The following is an 18,936-nucleotide window of genomic DNA, read 5'->3' as shown; positions in this document are numbered from 1 at the left end:
CTGCGTCAGAACTGAGAACACAAACAGTCTGTGGGTCCACAAAATCAGTCTCTTATTCATTGTCTATGGAGCAGCTCATCTTGGGCCAAAGAAATAATATGTTGGAATTCTCGATGTAGGTGATGTTCCCCTCTAAGAGCTTTATGGACGATATAATGGATCATTTTCTATAATATATAAAGAGCAACACTGAGGAAAATAATGTGTCTGGCCTAGTTTACCTGGTGTATTTTGAGTAAATGTAATCAGAAATGTACAAACTGAATCTTGGCTGCTGATTAAATCTGAAACTGCTTTGTATTATGTGGAAATTCAGTATTGGTTAATTAAATTTGGTATCCAGCAAAGCCGTGTAACACAGAATGACATAATGCAGAGTGATGAAGACTGTGGTCGTCTGTGTTGTGTTTGCAGTACACAGCAGCAGACACCTCATGAGAAAGCACCGCAGCCACCTGCGGACCAAAATCGAGTCAGGCGAGGGGACGGTGCCGGTGCGATGCCGGGGACCCGTCCAGACGTGGGACGGCGTCCTACAGGGCGAGCAGCTCATCACCATGTCCTGCACTGACAAGATCACCAGGTCAGTGTTTTCAGATGTTACCTCTGAGTTTAAAACGTTGTCGCTGTCTGGGTTAAACGTTGCATTTTGTCTTTGTGGCAGTCTTTCTGTTCCAAATCGAAACCCTCCCTTTATATTCTGCCTCATTTCACTTGTTGATTTTGTTATCTGTCAAGTGGGTCAAAACTAAATTGGGCAAAAGCACCTTTCTGTGCTGCTGCTATACTGAACATGCTGCAAACTGATTTATACCTGAAACAACCTGCTGGTCTCTCTTGGCGAGTTTAAACTGGAAATCAAATCAGTTTTTTTTTTCTCTCAGATAAAATACTGTCCTTGCTGTCTTTTGCTGAAATAACACAGGTTTGATATTGGACTTTATAAAAAATGTTACTTTGTTCACCATTTTAAAGTTTTGAGTCAGACTTCATTATTTTGTTTGTGTATTTCTTCTACAGAAAATAGTCAGAGGACTTCAACAACACCATTACCAAAGCCCTTAAGTCCAGATGAAACAAGGTTTTGAGAGTATCTAGCTTCAGTATCGTGATGTATTTTCAGGTGAAGCAGGATAGACAGACGAGATATAATGTTTGGAGGTATTTGATTTGATTGTTTAAAGGGGGCGTGTCATAACAGTGAGGCCCTGATGGTGTAACACCGTCAGAATAGAGAAACGAAGTCCATCTTATGCTCCATGTAACATTGGTTGCTGAAGCAGTCCACTGTGAGGGTGCTTTCACACTTTCCCTGTTTGGTTCGGTTCAGTTGAACTCAAGTTTGTTTGCCCCCTCAGTGCGGTTTGTTTGGGCAGGTGTGAACACAGCAGTTACACTCAGGTGCGCACCAAAACAACCGGATTGAGACCTTCTTGAAGAGGCGGTCACATTTATCTTGCAAGTATACTCTCCTTCAACGTTTTGTTTACTTCCTGGATTTTTCCCACATGGAAATTCTGACCAATCAAGAGCAGCTTTTTCATGCAGGCATTTTATCTGGTCCGCTTGTAAGTGCTGCCGTGAGAACACGAACCAACTCTAGGCAATTATACAACTCTGCAACAAAATTAGTCCCTGATTCAGACCAAAGCAAGACAACTCTAGGTCTGAAAGCACCCTAGAATTCCTGGAGTGGTCACAGATGCCACTTTCCTCAAAGTGAATAAATTTCAGCAAGCAGTACTGGAGTCATGGCATTTTGGGGAAACGAAGACACACAAATATAGCATGCTGTAGCAAGCTAGCTAATGTAATCTTAGCTCTGTGCTGCTAAAAGTTGCAGACTGACTCACAATAATTATATTTTAAAATGAGATGATTATAGCAGTACATTTTTATGCCAATGTTATCAGTACATACCGTTGATGTCTGATAAAAAATATTTCACATATTTTTTAATTTTTTTTTATGTGCTGAATTCTTGTCTGGGAGAAGGCTGTTTTCTGGCACAGGGCTTTAAAGGGTAAAAAAAAAGTTTAAAAAAAAAAAGAATTAAAAAATAGATAAATAAAATAAATAAATAATTAAAACATTAAAAAAAAAGCTTTAAAAAACAGAAGCAGGTTAAAATATTTTATGAATCTTTTTTTTTTCCAAACATATTAATCCCTTTAAAATAAAGTTTCACCCCAGAAACAAAATCAGTGTTTTGATAAGTTATAATTTATGTTTTTTAGGGGCTGGACATGATTAGTCTCAGCTCTCAAGACTGGGTAAAATAGGTGCACACTATGACTATCAATAAGAGTTACAAATATAATTTACCCATCATCCCTGCTGAGCATTGCTGTTATCAGTGCAGGGATTGTGTTGATCGTATTGTAAAATGTCATGAGAGATGCCTTCACCTGAACTCCTTTCAAACTGTGTGATCAGCTCGTTCTCACCCAGGAGGTCTCTGGCCTACGCAAGAAAAGAAGAGTAAAGGGTTCATTGAAGAGTTAACTTTATTAGGAGATTATCTTCCTTATGAGAAAGAGTGATCCCTGTTTAAATAAAGCATTTTAGAGTGTGCTTCATGAGTCAGATAGAGGTTTGTCTGATATTTACCTTTGCACATCTGTGTGTGTCGTTGTGTTGCTGTAAGCCATGCTGTATATGAAATCCTTTGTAGGCCGGATGGTGACTATTGATTTTCCATATGTAACTTGAACAGGTAATCCTGTTCTAATGAATTAGTGCATTAATCATGTCATCGTTTTAAGCTCCAGATCTGTAGGGCCGACTCTCCTCAAGCTAAGAGATTAGTCATTCAACCCCGTTACGCTTTGTGAGATATTTATTTATATATTTATTTTCTTTCTCAGGTTTTAGCAGTTACATGCTTAAATGAGGGTGATGTTTCCATACTGAAATTTAGTCGACCCAAAAATGTTTTGTTGCTAACAATAATTTTAACTTCAGCTTAATTCTGTTTATTTATATACTAATTTACAACTTGGAACACATGTAGTTCACACAGAGAACAACAACACAATGGAGCCTGTGTGTGTTCTTAAATTATTAATGTATCGTCCGCATGTTGGCAAGCCGGCGCAGGACAGACGGCAACGCTAAAACAAGACAGCTTTGCTCTCCCGCCTCCGTTTTCACACTGGCCTCACGTGTGGGGAGTGAAGGCATCGGTGTGTACACACTGGAGCATCTTTACAGGCGGAGGAGATACCTACACATAAACACACACACATATGCTTAGGAGAGAAACTGAGGCCCCTTGTCCACCAAAGCAGCTGAGAACACCAGGCGCTTCTCAGGAAACACCCAGCTGGGAGCATTTGACAGCACTTTGTAGGTGCAGCAATAGAAACAGAATCTATAGGTGCAGCATTTCTACAGCTGAGGCGCTTTGGTTGTGTCTGGTTGCTATGATACGGAATATTCAAGGAAGTAAAAATGTTGCCACAAGGTAGAGTACTTGCTCTGAGTAAAGGGAAGGCTGAAACACAGGGAGGGAGGATGGACCCAATGGTCTATGCGGGTTCATGTGAGGAAACATATGAAAATACACAATATTTTTTTATAATATTTCTCCTCCATGTGACGGGAGGCCTTTGTGGTATTTGTCCTGCTCCTTCTCCACTGTGATTGGGGAGCCAGGTAAAGAGTGACAGTGATGAGCAGCTGCAGCGTTTTACTCAAAGTTAAACATTCTTCAATTATCTGCGACCAGAAAATATGTCAAAAGTACAGCTCTAAGTGTAGAATAGACACTCAGCACCTAGTCACGCTGCTGCCGTTTGTCGTGTAGTGTAAATACACGGTGCTCCCGTTACAAGGAATTAAAAAAAATCAGCTGGCCTCAGGGCACAGGTGTCAGTGTCACCAAATTCGTACTGTATGTCCACAGACACTACACTACACTACACTACACTACAATAAAGCAAAGATGTCATTAATGTCTTTGGCAACATTTAGATATATATACCCAAACACACGTGAATTATAGGTGGAAATTGAACGGTGAATTAAGAATCTAAAAGGTATCTATCTATCTATCTATCTATATATATATATATATATATATATATATATATCTGTCATTGTCAAAGTAAGGAGACCAATCACCAAAGAAATGACATGTTTATGTACAGTACCAGAGAGGTGTTTATGTAGAAGAGATGCCTGCCAAGCCGCTTCCCACTGTTCAAGACCAACAAAAAACAAAACCAATTGTTTTTTTTGTTATTTATTGCAACCTGTCACTGTTTTTCTGGCGGGGATAGCACCACAAAAAGCGGTTGTTTTATACTGAGACATGACCTTGCTTCCAGCTGAGATTGTGCTGATTGTGTGACATGATCTTTTCCTATCCATAACTAAGTGGTTTTGTGCCTAAACATACCCCCAGAAACATGGTGTCTACAGGTCCTTAAAACATCTGAAATTGTCTTAAATTCAGATTCAATGGGTCTTAAATATTATTAGTCACATTACTGCAAAACGTCTTCAGCCTGACAGACCTAAAGACTGTTTACAATCTTTAGAGAGAATGGAGAATTACAATAATGAATAGCAATTATGACAGTGATGAGATTTTGTTTTCTTTTTTACATTAAACACATTAAACTTAAACTCCCCCAACTGTCATTTTTCCTTACTGGTCATTTTCAACTGACCCATCAGTGTCTTTACCTGGAAAGAGTACTTACACATGTGTCTCACACACACACACACACACACACACACACACACACTCTTGAAGATGTTTCGCCTCTCATCCAAGAAGCTTCTTCAGTTCTAACTTACCGGTGCGGAGTCACAGGCTTTAAATTCTGTGTGGCATAAGCAGAGTAATGTAGTGTATGCAGTTCAGTGTAGCCAGGAATGCACAGATTTATACACTGGGGAGACAAAACAACCACTCCACAAGCACATGGCACAGCACAGGAGAGCCAGCTCCTCAGGTCAAGACTCAGCTGTCCACTTACATCTAAAAGAAAAGGGACACTCGAGGACAGCAATGTTCACATCTTGGCCAGAGAAGAAATATGTTTGAAAGAAGCATCATCATCTACGTCAAACTGCAACGACCATCGTTAAACAGAGGAGGTGGCCTATGACACCATTTATCACCCACCTACAATGCAGTCTCGGGATCCCCCCACAGACGACTTAACACCAGTTCTCACCTGGACCCATCTAACCCTAATGACACACAAGATGGCCACGTGGGTGAACGACTCACATTGTGACCTCTCGACTCTGTAACAGTTCACACCTACACAGAGTTTAAAGCCTGTGACTCCGCACCAGTCGTTAGAGCTGAAGAAGCCTCTTGGATGAGAGGTGAAATGTCTTAAAGAAAATCAATCAAGTCCAGTTGCCTACAATATAGCACTTGTGAATAATGTGAATTTCAATTGCAGGTTTGGTCTTAAATTCATATAAGGTGATATTAAAAAAGGTCTTAAAAAGTCCTAAATGTAATTTGGTTATATCTGTAGACACCCTGAAAAAACAAGAAACAAATATATAATATAACATGTATAATAATAAACATTTCTTTGCCATTTTAAATACATTCTTCCCTTCTTGACAGACTGACGTTACTGTCCCTCGAGCCATGCTGCTAGTGTAGCTAAAAATACCCAGCACACAATGAAGGGACTCAACAATAGTAATTCTCTACTTCCACCCTTGATGTTGCATTTTCTAACATATCTGAAATCGATTTTTAATATAGTCTCAGTCTTTCTGCCAGGACTGGGCCTCAAAAGGAACTGAACCCATGAATTTAGCTTAGTAAGCACCGCGCTGTGCCAACTGAGCCATACAGGACTACAGCTGAGCCGCTGTTGTGTGTGAAAGGACTGGCACAAACACACACGCACAGAGAGATAGAAGGAGGGAGAGAGAGGTGAACCCTTCTCCTGTGGAGCCGCTGTTAATTTGACCAATTTGATTCAGTTGGCCAGGGCTGGAGATGGTGTGATTAAATCTACCCAGGTCACCAACGGGGGTGAAAGCAATTACTTTACAAAAAAATAGAGTGACGGGGGAGGGAGAAGGGACACCCTGCTTTTCTTCCCTTACACCATCCCCTCCCCTCCGTCCGTCCCGCCAAGCTGGACGGCAGACGCGCTCTCTTTGCTCCACAGCCTCCTCTTTCCGATTTTTTTTATTTTTTTTTATTTTTTATATCGCTGTAAATGATGGGTGGCCGTCGTTAAAGTGAGTGGGTCACAAAGGGCCAGTTTATCAAGGTCAGGGTGGAGGGTGGAACTGAGAGGAGCTTAGGACCGCAGACTCAACACAGCCACACACACACACACTCCTGCAGTCTTAAAGTGATCCCCTGGATACTCTTCTTGTCCTCTGTCACACTCATTTTGCAACCTCCCATTACTTTTTTATTTCCCCACTTCCTTCAGCTCCTGCACTTAATTATACTCAGTTCAGTCTTGACCATAAGGGATTTTAAGATCTTTGCTCTTATCATAAACATTTTTAATATTGGGTAATATCTCGGCCCATCATAGCTTCACCTGATGTGATCATTTTGTTTTCTTAAACCTGGCCCTGTGAAGCTCCTCTGCTAATATTTGATTTGAAGTCGACAGCTGGATTTAATTGAGGGGCCTAAATGGCTTTCATATAACGATGATGTTCTCCATTCCACTGCAGTTTTATGCAGATGAAGACATTACTTTAATGGTCGCCGTTTACCGGGGAGGGAAGAAAGGATAGATGTAGAGAGACAGACAGAGAGAGAGAGGGAGAGAAGAGGTCTCTCCCCTCTCCTCTCTTTAAATTCACACACCCAAGCCAGATGGCTGTCTTTTCTTGCATGAGATTAGAAGATGTTTCTGATTCACGGTGTCGCTTTCTGGGTAAATTAATATTTCAGGCTAAACTATTTCTGTTTTGGTGAAGCACTGAGGTTGTGTGTGTGTAAGTGTGTGAGTGTGTGTGTGCTCTTTGAACAAAGCTCCTCCTCTCTGTTTGAGAGGTAAAGGACAGATCTTGCTGACAGATTGCAGGTAAAGCGTAGGCAGGCGGCCGCTGCTTCGTGAGCGGCGTTTAGTGATTCCCAGAAAGCCGTTGATGTTAATTGACTGCTCGGGAAGCGAAAGAAGCCATAATGAGTGATTATTAAGTCTGGGGGGGGAAAAAACAAAAAAAAAAAACAAGCAGCCGCTGTAATTGCATCCATGATAAAGAGACATTGATTAACAAAAAGAACAATGATCTAAAAATTAGTAGCATAATGTCGAGGCTTTGATTGTGCCTCGCATAAGTTCATTAGTCCGGTGCATAGGAGAGCACACAGCTCAGGCGCACAGCAGGCCGTCTCTCCCTATGAAGGGCAGGAATGATAATAAACACAGTAATTATCATTTTCCATCCATAAATTAGCATCTGCTGGTTAAATAGAGGCAGTAGGTGGCACATGACCAGCTGGCTACAGTATCAGGCGTCGGTGCGGCTGGCAGGATTAGCCCCACAGTGATTTTGTGTCGCTGGTGGATCCCCCCCAAACAAATCCTGAGGTGGTTGCCCCTCTTGCTGAACAATCGACGGAAGGTTGCCGTGCAGTGCATTAACCTCAATGGCACTGATGAATGCACACGTGGTAATGCGTAGCTCCATGTAGTGAATGCTGATGGACTGACCTTTGGCAGCATTGTTGTCGGCGGTGGCGATGATGGTTTGTGTCTCTGAACCAGGGAAAATGGAATAGGAGGACGTGTGTGTCTGTCAGATTATGTGTTTGTGTGTGTTGTCAGTCCAGTGGCTGTTATTCATCACGTCCCACATCAAGATAATGATCAAATTGTCTCTACCTGTCATTGAAGCTCTCACATCTGTCTCCCTCTTTTTCTCCCTGACTCTCTCTGCCCATCTTTTTACTCCTTTCACGCCCTGATTCTATCTCCCTCCCCAACTGTTGCCTTCCCTCCTTCTCTCCTTCTTTCTGTCATCCTCACCTACATTTTCACAAATGCACTTTATGCCGTTCTGTCTATCAACCCCTCCTCATCTTCTTTTCAATCATCACACCACTTTTTCCCTAACTTCCCCTCTCTTCGCTTTCTCACCTCAGATGGAACATCCTGGGCCTGCAGGGGGCGTTGCTGAGCCACTTTGTGGAGCCGGTGTACCTGCACAGCGTGACTGTCGGCAGCCTGTGTCACACGGGCCATCTGGGCAGAGTTCTGAACCAGCGGCAGGAACGCCTGGGCCCACTGCCCGCCACGCATAGACGCAACCAGCCCCTGCTCAGCGGTACGACACAGACAGTCAGACGTGTCTCAGTGTGATTTAGACAAATCAAATTTAGGAAATACATCAACTCTGGGAATTCTTCACACCAGAATGTGACACAACGAAATTCATTTACAAGTCCTTTCAGAATAGCTGCTGCTGGAGGCTTGGTCTCTGTTTCAGAGTCATCTCTGATCTCTGAACTGTCAGGAGAGTGACGAGGTGCAAATTTGCAGGTCAAAATTCACCAAAAAAGCCCCGTTTCCACCGAGCAGTATGGTACAGTGCAGTTTTGTACACTAATTTTCATTTCCACAGTGAAAAGTTGTGGATGGTCCCAATGGAACCGTTCCGTACCGTCCCCATGTTTGGTCCCCCCTCTGTTGGGGTACCTAGCACACAGATCTGGTACTAAAAGGTGGAGCTGTGAACACTGCAGTCTGATTGGTCAGTAGAGGACGGTCACTCTGCTCAGGGCTGAGTTGTGTCTGGTTTTGAGGCTCATGTAACCACTGTTCATACTGTGGAGAGTTTTGTTAGTAAACTGTAACTATAAAATGAAAGGATGTTTTGCTGCCTCTCACAGCAGCTGGAGTCGGAGAAAAAGATAACTTAATTCAGTGGGCCGACTGCCGGCAACTTTTAAGGTGGAACGTTTACTTGTAATGTTACTCAATGTATGAGTTGACAACATAAATTAATCAACACACCTTAAGTTTCACTTTAACAACTTTGACCATCACTTTAGTTTTTATATGACAAACACTTTTGGTTACAAGTGGATCTTCAAGTGTTTATATATATTAATTCCAGCCGGGTTACGTGAACTGCATGTATTCTAATACTCACTTGGACAAAAAACAAGCATCGCAGAGTGTTGTTCCTGTGGGCTACAGCAACACTAAACCCCTGAGCTTGCCTGAAACGGACTAAATGCACAAACCCACTATGTTTAAATATCCCATGGAGAGAGACTCTCACTGCAGCCTGTTCTATTTTGTTTTGAAAATGTCAGCGTGCAGCCTCGTTCTGTGGACGATAAACGAGGTGCAGACTTCCCTCTGTGTCACCAGTAATGAGGAAATACAGCGAGTGCTGGACAGAGCAGTGAGTGACAATAAACCTGCCCACATTTAAGAGTACTGTTTGCGGTGGAAACTCTAAGGTCTTGGTACCGTGTCTGAAGGGTTACTGTTGGTTCCAAAGGTACCATACCGAAAGGGTTTGGTGGAAACAGGGTTTTTGAGTGGTTGTAGGGCACTAGCATTATGTCACTTTGACACAGTATTTTTGAAATGCAGTAGTTTTGAATAAGAGTTGCAATTTCATATCATAAAATGTGATTTGAAATAATATGCTGTGTTGAACCACAAACAGCTATTTTCCTATTTTATAGAAGGTTACAGTGAATTACTGCTGAAAATCACTGCATGAGATTGCTCAGCTAAACTTTATTACTTCAGCTTTATTTACTCAATTTAATTCTTTATTTTTGCAAATAGTTTTTGCTACTTGAGGGCAACAGAAACAAGCTGTGAACACAACACTGGTATATTATCACTTTATAGGTTAGTATGGCAAACAGTTGCCTGTTTACTATTTCAGCAGATAGGGAGCAACATTATCATTCATATGGAGTCGTGTTTGTGTCCACCTGATGATCGTAAGTCCAATATTCACTCAGCTTTTATCTCTGTGGTGCCCTCTACCAACTCAGCTGAAAAACAGCATTTAAACTCACTAAATTAGGAATTCACAGGTTGGTTGGTTGACCTGCTTGGAGGTTTTTGCGATTTTCATGTGGCCCAGTGAAGGTTTTATCCTCTAGTTTTTTACATTCTCTGCTTTCTATTGAAACAATCACGTACCTGTCTGTGCTAAATATAAGCAAGCTCTGTGTTTACAGATGGGGCCATCCCGTCCAGAGATCCTGGGCCATATATATACAGTATCTATTTTCAGAGGTTCTTTTTAATAAATATGTCAGCTCCAGACCAAATGAATCACAACAGATCACACATGTAACACCCACACCCACGCACACATGCTTGACAAACTCATGTACCCCTGCTCCTCTACGGTTACATTGTGCCAGCCAGACAAGCAACAGCTATGAAGTTGTCTGGCACGTCTGCCTTCGGGGCTCCACTGAGACCTGAGGCTTTCGTTTGTAGTGAAGATGAATGCTGGAAGAAGATCTGAATGACACCCAACTTGTAGAAACTGCATCAGCCATCACTTCAGATCTAGGCCAGTCAGAGTGGCTGAGCGACAGAGACGCACAGCGATGTAGGGCACGGTTTGTTGCTAGGGATCATTGATGAGAACAAGGACAGTGTGACAATAACATATTAGGAGCCACCAAATATATGTATGTGTATATGTGAGTGTGTGTGTTAGGGTTGGCTGATTTTGACAGTATATGATCTGCGATGGTAGAAATAGGTCCACTGGTCGAGATTTGGGAACACCGTTAACACCTTAATTTCTTGTTCTGTGGATTCAAGTGGTGTCTCAAGTAAAAGCAGTTATTAATACATATATGTTAGGGCTGTCAAGCAGTTACAAAATATCTAATTAATTACATGCTCTGTGATTAATTAATCTAAATTAATCGTAAGAATATTGACAGATGTGTCATAGTACAGCTGTTGGATTTTGAACACAATTGCTTCCCTGTCCTCTACCATGGAATCCATTTTGCAAGGGAGCTAGTTAGTCGGTCATAGGTTGACTTAGTTTGTATCTTAACGTCTGGTCAATTGTGGCTTGACGAGGGTGGCTGCTAGCGCTAGCATCAGAGGCTGTGCTAAATTGGACCCATGGGTTTGAGGTGATATGTCAGGCTTGAAGTCCTCCGATGGTAAGAAAATTCCTTACTGTAGAAATTGCAGAGAACGGTGCTCCCATCAACAGTTTCATGTGGGCGTTTTTTTTTTTTAAATATAAATGTTCTGTTCACTTGGCCAAGCAGCGTCATCTTGTCTGCCACCATCATGTGACAAAGCCACTGTGGCATTCAGTGACGCACCGGGTTAATAGGCACCACGCAACGCGATTAATTAGTGTTAATTAGCCAAAAAACATTTAAACCACTGACAGATGAAGAGAATAACTGTGATCACCTTTTTCAAATGCAATGTTTTGATAGGACACCTCAGGTCCTTACATTCATGTGGATGCCTTTTGACACACCTTCTCCAACACCATCGTGGACCAAGCAAACCCCTTCATGGCAATGGTACTTTCTGATGGCAGTGGCCCCCAGCAAGACGATGTGCCACGCCACACCATAAAAATTGCCTCTAAATTCCCCAGATCCCAACAGATCAAACACTCGTGGCATGTGCCAGTGCCCCACCTCGCACCATGCAGGAATCAAAGGGTCGACGGTCAATGGGTCCTTTCTTCACACCTCGAAAGGCCAGAGCCAAGTTCAATCCACTGTGGGGCCTCTGACCTGTTGAGGCATGGACACAGGACCTCTGGGGTACTGCCACATCCCACAGATGCTCAATCGGACTAGAATCTGGGGGATTTGGAATCCAGTTTGACGCCTTGAGCGCTTTGTCACATTCCTTGAACCACACCTGAGCAGTGTTTGCGATGTGGAAAAGCATGTCACTTGCTGGGGGCCACTGCCATCGGGGAGTACCTTTGCCATGAGGGGGTGTGTTTGGTCTGGTGTTGTGCATGTCAGGTGGCATCCACAAGAATGCCAGGACTCAAGGTATTCCAACAGACCACTGCTTTGTAACAAGATGATTGATGTTATTCACTGTCAATGGTTTTAATGTTTTGGCTGGGCGGTGTATGTCCACACTGTGTCAGGTTTCAAGAATACTTCTTGAAGGTCATAGGAGCTCTTTGCGTTGCAGGGCTCTGCTGCGGGTAATTGGTTGCCATGAGGATGAATATTTTGTGAGGCCTATCCTCATCAAGATTGATAATTGTACTGACTTGTCCTCTGGTGATGATAGCCAGGACAAATTTATCATTGAATCCTGCAACCACGGCCTCAGCGAACATCTCTCATGATTTGTTCGATGGCTTTTTGACGGCAGTCATTTGAGTTGTCTGGAGCGGAGTTTTCAGATTTAGATATTACAAGCTGCAGTTAATGTTTGGAGGATTGCGGTCAGGTACGATCCATTCGTTCATCAATCATAGTCACTCATAATAGTAAGTTAATCACTCTAACTATAATAAACCTTGTATTAAGTACATAGTTGGTTTAATGACTACTGTTTTCTTTTTAAAGAATAATGCTGCCTTTACATTTTTCTTGTTCTTTGTGTTGACAGATGATTTAGACATGCCCTTTACCTTCAGACACCCTCTTTACTCTAAACAGAGGTGGCCTCTCTCTGACATGCCTCACGATAATGTGTGTTTTCTGTGTGTCCACACATCGCAATCTGTCAGATCTTTGCACCTGCGGTACCTCGAGTAGCTACAGTCTATTGAAGGGTAGAAGGGTGAAGGAAAGGGTGGAGAGGAAGGAAGATGGACAGACAGTAAAGATGGCCCTACACCAAATCAATGTAATCACAGCCCTTATCAGGCAGCCATTCAGTCTGAAGGGAGCTCGGACAGAGAGACAGACAGGCTGAGGGGAAGACAGCGAGACAGCCAGGCAGGAGGGGGGAATAAAGAAAAGCAGAACTTCGGTTGCATTCAGTTGTCTGTGTGCGTACCTCCCCCCCACCTCCTCTCATCTCCTCCTCCCTCCTTTCATTGGCTCTGATGAGCTCCCCGGCTATTGTGTGTCCAGGGTTATTTAAAAGCAACACCCCTAGAGGAAATTCCTGGGGATCGAGGGGCCCGCTCTTATCGCACTCAGCCAAAGCAGCTACACCTGAACCCCGAGGGCCAAACACATCGATGGGCTGACTTGTCCTTCACTCTTGTCCTGCTGTTCACTTCCACCGTAGCGTGAACAGAAACTGTGGCAGGGCTTTGTCGTTTTGGGATAAGGAAAATCAGGACAACAGTAGATAAAGGAAACATTAATAATGGCTGGTCACCACTTTTGGAGCTTTGCAGTTGATTGAGTAGACTCGCTTGTTTTACAGCTACACCCTGCTTTGTTCACATTGCAGTTTTAAATAGTAACTATGTATACTACACGTTACTAAAGTATTCAATATATGATTTACATGATGGGAGGTTGCTTAAAATTTTGGATTAAATTTTATAGACTGTAGTATTTATATACATCCCCAATGCAGTATGTACAAACATGAAGATTTCCATTCTTCCCAGTTCGTCTAAAATGGCTAAAATCTCCTGCCTCAGTATATGTTATTTTATATCACGGTAATGGTATATGTCACAGTATGGTGTTGGTGTTGTAAATTTACTTAAGAAATTGTGTAAAATATTTAGTCTGATATATGTATCAGATATGCTTCTTAAAAGCTGATTGATCATAAACCTCTTCCACTGTGCCCAGCTTTATGGTTTTTTGGTTATAACCCAAATGTTATATTGCCATCTGTAGCAAAACAAATTATAAAGAAGAAAATAAAATAAATAATATTCTGGGCTGCAAATGTCTATAATATTTGTCTTCTAGAAAAATCTACAGCTGAGGTAAATGGAGCAAAACCTGAGACACTTTCCACTTGGTTTCACACCACTGCTCGGATCCACAGGTTGTTCTAACATTCAGCTCTCACTTTAATTGTTACAACTGTTACATTAAGAAACAAAACAAGAACAAGAAAAGGAAAAAATGCATATATTGTCCTTTGCTTTGCATTCTGACCCTCTGGATTGCTGGATGTGTGTTTATTCAACCTCCTCCTGTACTGCCTTAATATGCACATTCAGCACATCCAATGCATCAAAACATTGTTTTCTAGTTGGAGCCGCGCCTCGTTTTCAAACTGTATGCTTTGACTAAAATGAACAATGACAGCAATATAGTCCACGATGAGCAGCGCTAAAATCAACCTGCGTAGTTGTCCCTCCATTGTGACATTAGAAAGTGTCACATTTATCTTGCAAGTGTACTCTTCTTCAATGTTTGCTTTACTTCCTGGATTTATCCAAGAGTTATACCAATCAAGAGCAGCTTTCTCACACAAGGCATTTGATCTGATCTGCTTGTAAATGTTGCCGTGAGAACACGAACCAACTCTAGGCAATTATACAACTCTGTCACAAAATGAGTCCCTGATTCAGACCAAAGCAAGACAACTCTAGGTCTGAAAGCAGCCTTACACAGACGAAGGCCATCTTTTTACGTACCTGTTGCTTTACTACTCTTCTGCTTCATCATCTCCATGAGGAACACTTTCAAAAACCCTGCACTACCCTTCAGTGTTGCAGGATAGATGCAATGTGAACACATAAACACATAGGTTGTGCTGTATTGTGGCTCGACATTAGCCTCAGATATTAAGCCGCGGTGGTGTATGTGTGTTGTACAATTATGAATCCCATAACCAAAGGCTCTAATTCTGCCTCTTTCATGTCTGCCAAACACTTCCCAGAAGAGAAATTGATCAAGTCTTCAATGAGGGAAAAATCAAATTGGCTATTACAGAAACAGAGGAGTCAAGTCCATTGAAGGGATGAAATGAGCCATGAATGGAGGGAGAGAAAGGAAAAAGGCAGGATGGATAGGAGAGTCTTTTGTTCAAAGAGGTGCGTCTCCACAAGAGAGAAGAGATGGGTAATAAGAGACTTGGAGGATTGTTACTGTGGCAGGCAATTCATTCCAGCTCCAAGGAGCTACAGAAAAGAAGAGCTGAGATTGGTGAATGGAAGAGTGAAGACGGGAAAATGAGTGTGGCAAGGAGGGAGATGATCTGCAGGCATGTATTGTGGTATTGTACATCAGGTATTGTACTATAACAAGCTGTCTGTCAGACGGTGAGATCAGAGGCAACTGTTGTTCACCCGTCGCACAGAATCTGTCTGCTGATTTTCTGTGAAGGCACCTTTAACATTGCATGATATACTGTAATAAATAACTGGGCTGGAAGTCTAGGTGAAATCCAAGACAGCGATTCCTTTCTGAAGACAGTTTTACAGATTTAGAGTGGATATAATGTTCAAGCAGCACATAACTGTCAGACTTCGTGACCCTAGATGCTACATGTTAATGTCTCTGGCACTATGACACAAATTTCACCCGATGTTGTCTCAGTTTTATCAGCAGTAAATAAAAACACATCTGTGATTAATTACAGTGCAGCATATTGTGCTGTAATTCATAGTATAACACCTTCCATCAGACAGTTTATTATGTTCAGAGGAAGAAACAGAAGTCAGCTGTTAGCTCCACGGGCAAACCAATGACTGTATCTAAAGATGGACAACATGTCTCCACTTCTTAACACTGAATATAAATGAAGGCAGAGTATCCCAGATTTCGTCGCTGCATTCTTGCGCTAGTGACGTTTCTTGGAGCCAGAGTCTGCCCGGAAACGATCTCCAAGGTATTGAGTTCCCACCGTTCGTCCAATCAACACTTTACCATCCATCAGCGTGATAAGAATTACTGAAAAAGACAGAAACCATTGTTGGGAGAAATGTATTTGACATGTACTTCAATCTTTTAGCTTGGTCCCATGGTTTAGTTCATAACATATGCTGCAGCCAGCCACCAGGGGGCGATGACGGTGTTTTGGCTTCACTCTTGGGGAGTTCTTATATCGTCCATCTTTATTAGACAGTCTTTGTGGCAAACAATGAGCAATTTGCTCCTTTCTTTAATTTGTTTTAATTATTAATAGTTTGACAGTTTGGGAAATACACTTATTTGCTGGTCAAGAGCTTAGCTAGCGAGCTTAGCTAACCTCAGCATAAGTACCAGAAAAAGAAGGAAAAGGCCAGCTTGGCTCTGTCCAATGGTACTGTAACAGAACTCACCCACCAGAGGCTCCAAGTCTAATAATTATAACTCTATTTGTTTAATTTGTACAGAAGCTGAAGTGAATAAACAACAAGTTGTGGTTTACAGGTGGTTACAGAATGTTTTAGTCTGTTTCTGCTCGATGACGAAAACACACCAAGCAGGGGCGTAGTGTGGCTCGCTGTCAATATTACATTTTCAGTGACATGTTCACATGTTTTAGTCTGGAAGAATTCTTTGTAACATGGGTCAACATGTCACAGAATGCATAGGACTCTGTTTACTGATTGGCTGTCGGTATTCTCTGGCTGCATTTCGCCACTAAAAGTTGTCCACAACTATCCACAACTTTTAGTTTGGCTGGACTTCGTTGCAGAATCAAACAGCTGCACCCTCAAGCAGCTGCCACAGCTTTCCATATTGCATCGCAGCTCAACGCAGGCTGCACTTCAGCACTGCTTGGTGTGTTTTGTGGTATAGAGCTCATAAGTCCGGTAGACCCCCATCGGACCTCTAGGCTCGGAAAATATGAATGGGAATCAATGGAGAGAAAATTATTATTTTCTGGTCCCAGTCATTAAATGCCTTGGATTACACAAATGTTTTGTGTGGGTCTAAATAATATTTTTTCATGAGTTCGACAGTTTATTGTATGATTCTTCAGTTAAAGGCTGTGGAAACATTGGAATGAGAAAGACTATATGTCGCCTATGTGACATCGCGTCATCACACTTTCCCTCCACTTCTCAACCCACAGTGCTGCTGCGTCTTCTGCCACAATTTACGGAGCCATCAACGGCGACCATCTCCCCACTGGCGTAGCTGAAACTTTCCACATGTCCAGACTTTTACTGGTTTTTGCCACACTTAAGGCTTTTGTCCTCTCCTTGGGAGAAGGCGGTGAAGTGTACCAGAGACACAGCCATGTTCTGAGTGCGAGTGGTGATGTATATCATACGCGTCGAGAGCAGCAAAGAGCTGTAGTCCACAAAGCGCTCTCACACAAAACCCAACAGTATCAAACTTCTTCCCACTAAATTGTAGCCTTCTTTGCACGAAAAAAATATATTAAAAATTCACAAACAACATATGTGAAAGTCATGGCACAATTCAAACAGGACCAGAAAATAATTTTCATCTAGCCATTGAAATACATTATGAGAAATTGATTTTTAAGGTCCCATGTACTGGAAACGGACACATGCAACTTACAAGCTTTATAAGAGGTGCTTGCAGGTAGATTTTGTAATCTTCAGACAAAGCCAAGCTAGCTGTACCCCCAGTTCAGTCTGTATGCTAAGAGAAGCTAAACAGCTGCTAGCTAGCTTCGTATTTACAGTACAGACGCGAATGACCTTAAGTTTCTCATCTAACTCTGCAAGATTGGGAATAAGCATACTTTTTAATATGCTGAAGTAAGCCTTCAATTTGTAGTGGTGAGAGTTGTTTTATGGGTAATATCAAAAACATTTTTGCAAATTTTTGCAGCTAACTTAACATCTGGGACAATCTATCTTCGTTGTTACTGTAAAAATAAATACAAATATTAGCGTCTTTATTACCGCTGGGAACTTCTGGGAGACCTGTTTCTTCATGTCATCCAAACAGTCTGGGGCTCAGCATCTTCTCCTGCTTCAGGCAGTACAGTTGGATGTTTTTTAAGACATGAATCACAAATTCTCCATTTCCTTACCCAGAGTATACTGGTAAACTGGCTCCTATGAAACACCCACTGTGGCCTCTAAAGGACATATTTGCCCTGAGCCCTCATTCGTTTCTCACCCCGCTGTCAGCTCAGTTTCTGCCGCAGGCCTGGCACCTCTGCCAGCACCTGTGTTCTTGATGCAAACAGCTAATTCTCGACATGGAACCCAATGTGACAGCCACTCACCTCCACGTTACCTCTACCTCTGTCTCTTTTTCTCTTTTCTCAGCTGATCGCTTTGTGTGCTTTGCTAGCGAGGCTAATTATTTCAGAGAGAGAAGGTGGAGAGGGCGGGACAGGGAGATAGACAGTCCGGTGTAGCGGAGGGTTGATCTTTGTGACTGGAGTTAATATTTATGCCGTACATAGCTGGCAACACTCAAACACCGTTAACTGCTGGAACTCAAGAGCAGACAAGCACTCATACAAAGGCAGGAACAAGTTGCTTATATGCTCAATGGCCCTCCTGTTCCAACCTCTCTCCCCCTCTCTCTGAGGGTGTATCAAAGCTCCATATAAACAGCCATGCAGTTTCAGGGCCAGGTTGACTTGGCTTTTTGCAGCGCTGCAAAACTTTATGTCTGCCATTAGCCTCCAGGCGAGAGCGAGGGAAGGGTGAAGGAAGGTTAAACGAAACAACAAAGAGGAGGTTTGATGGGAAAATTGCAAATTTCCACTCAGGTACTTGTTTTAATCACAGGTGCTTTACATTATTAAACATTTTGATGAAATGTTTTGTTTTACACATCAGAGATAATTTGGGTCACCTATGGGGGAATACCTTGAATGTAATGACGATTAAACCCGCCTGAAGTCAGTCTGTTTCCCCTGTGTTGTCTCCCCTGTAGGGCTGAGCAGTGCTGAGTATCAGCAGCCTGGGAAGGCCTCGTGTGTGAGTGTCAACTGGACGCTGGGTGACACACAGTTGGAGGTGGTCAACACGGCCACGGGAAGGAGACGGGACTCAGGGACACCATCGCGTCTCTGCAAGCACGCACTGTTCACCCGCTGGAACAGACTTTACCGCAAGGTGAGGGCAGAAGGGGCTCAACTAGATTAATCAGTGGGGACAGAATCTATGACATTAGAGAAAATCTAA

The 18,936-nt window shown here is 42.5% G+C and overlaps 1 protein-coding gene across 1 annotated transcript in view; it reads left to right on the top strand.

Annotated features, from left to right (window-relative positions):
* Positions 1 to 18,936, top strand: part of adarb2 (adenosine deaminase RNA specific B2 (inactive)) — a 272,346-nt gene that overhangs the window by 249,580 nt on the left and 3,830 nt on the right. The window contains exons 7-9 of the mRNA XM_049564848.1: positions 415 to 583; positions 8,105 to 8,286; positions 18,686 to 18,867. Coding sequence (XP_049420805.1) covers positions 415 to 583; positions 8,105 to 8,286; positions 18,686 to 18,867 — 533 coding nt within the window. The remainder of the gene's footprint in view (positions 1 to 414; positions 584 to 8,104; positions 8,287 to 18,685; positions 18,868 to 18,936) is intronic.

The sequence above is a fragment of the Epinephelus fuscoguttatus genome, linkage group LG21 (assembly GCF_011397635.1).
Source record: "Epinephelus fuscoguttatus linkage group LG21, E.fuscoguttatus.final_Chr_v1".
Lineage (NCBI taxonomy): Eukaryota > Metazoa > Chordata > Actinopteri > Perciformes > Serranidae > Epinephelus > Epinephelus fuscoguttatus.
The sequence above is the reverse complement of the archived record's forward strand: the minus strand, read 5'-3'. Positions and strand labels throughout refer to the sequence as shown.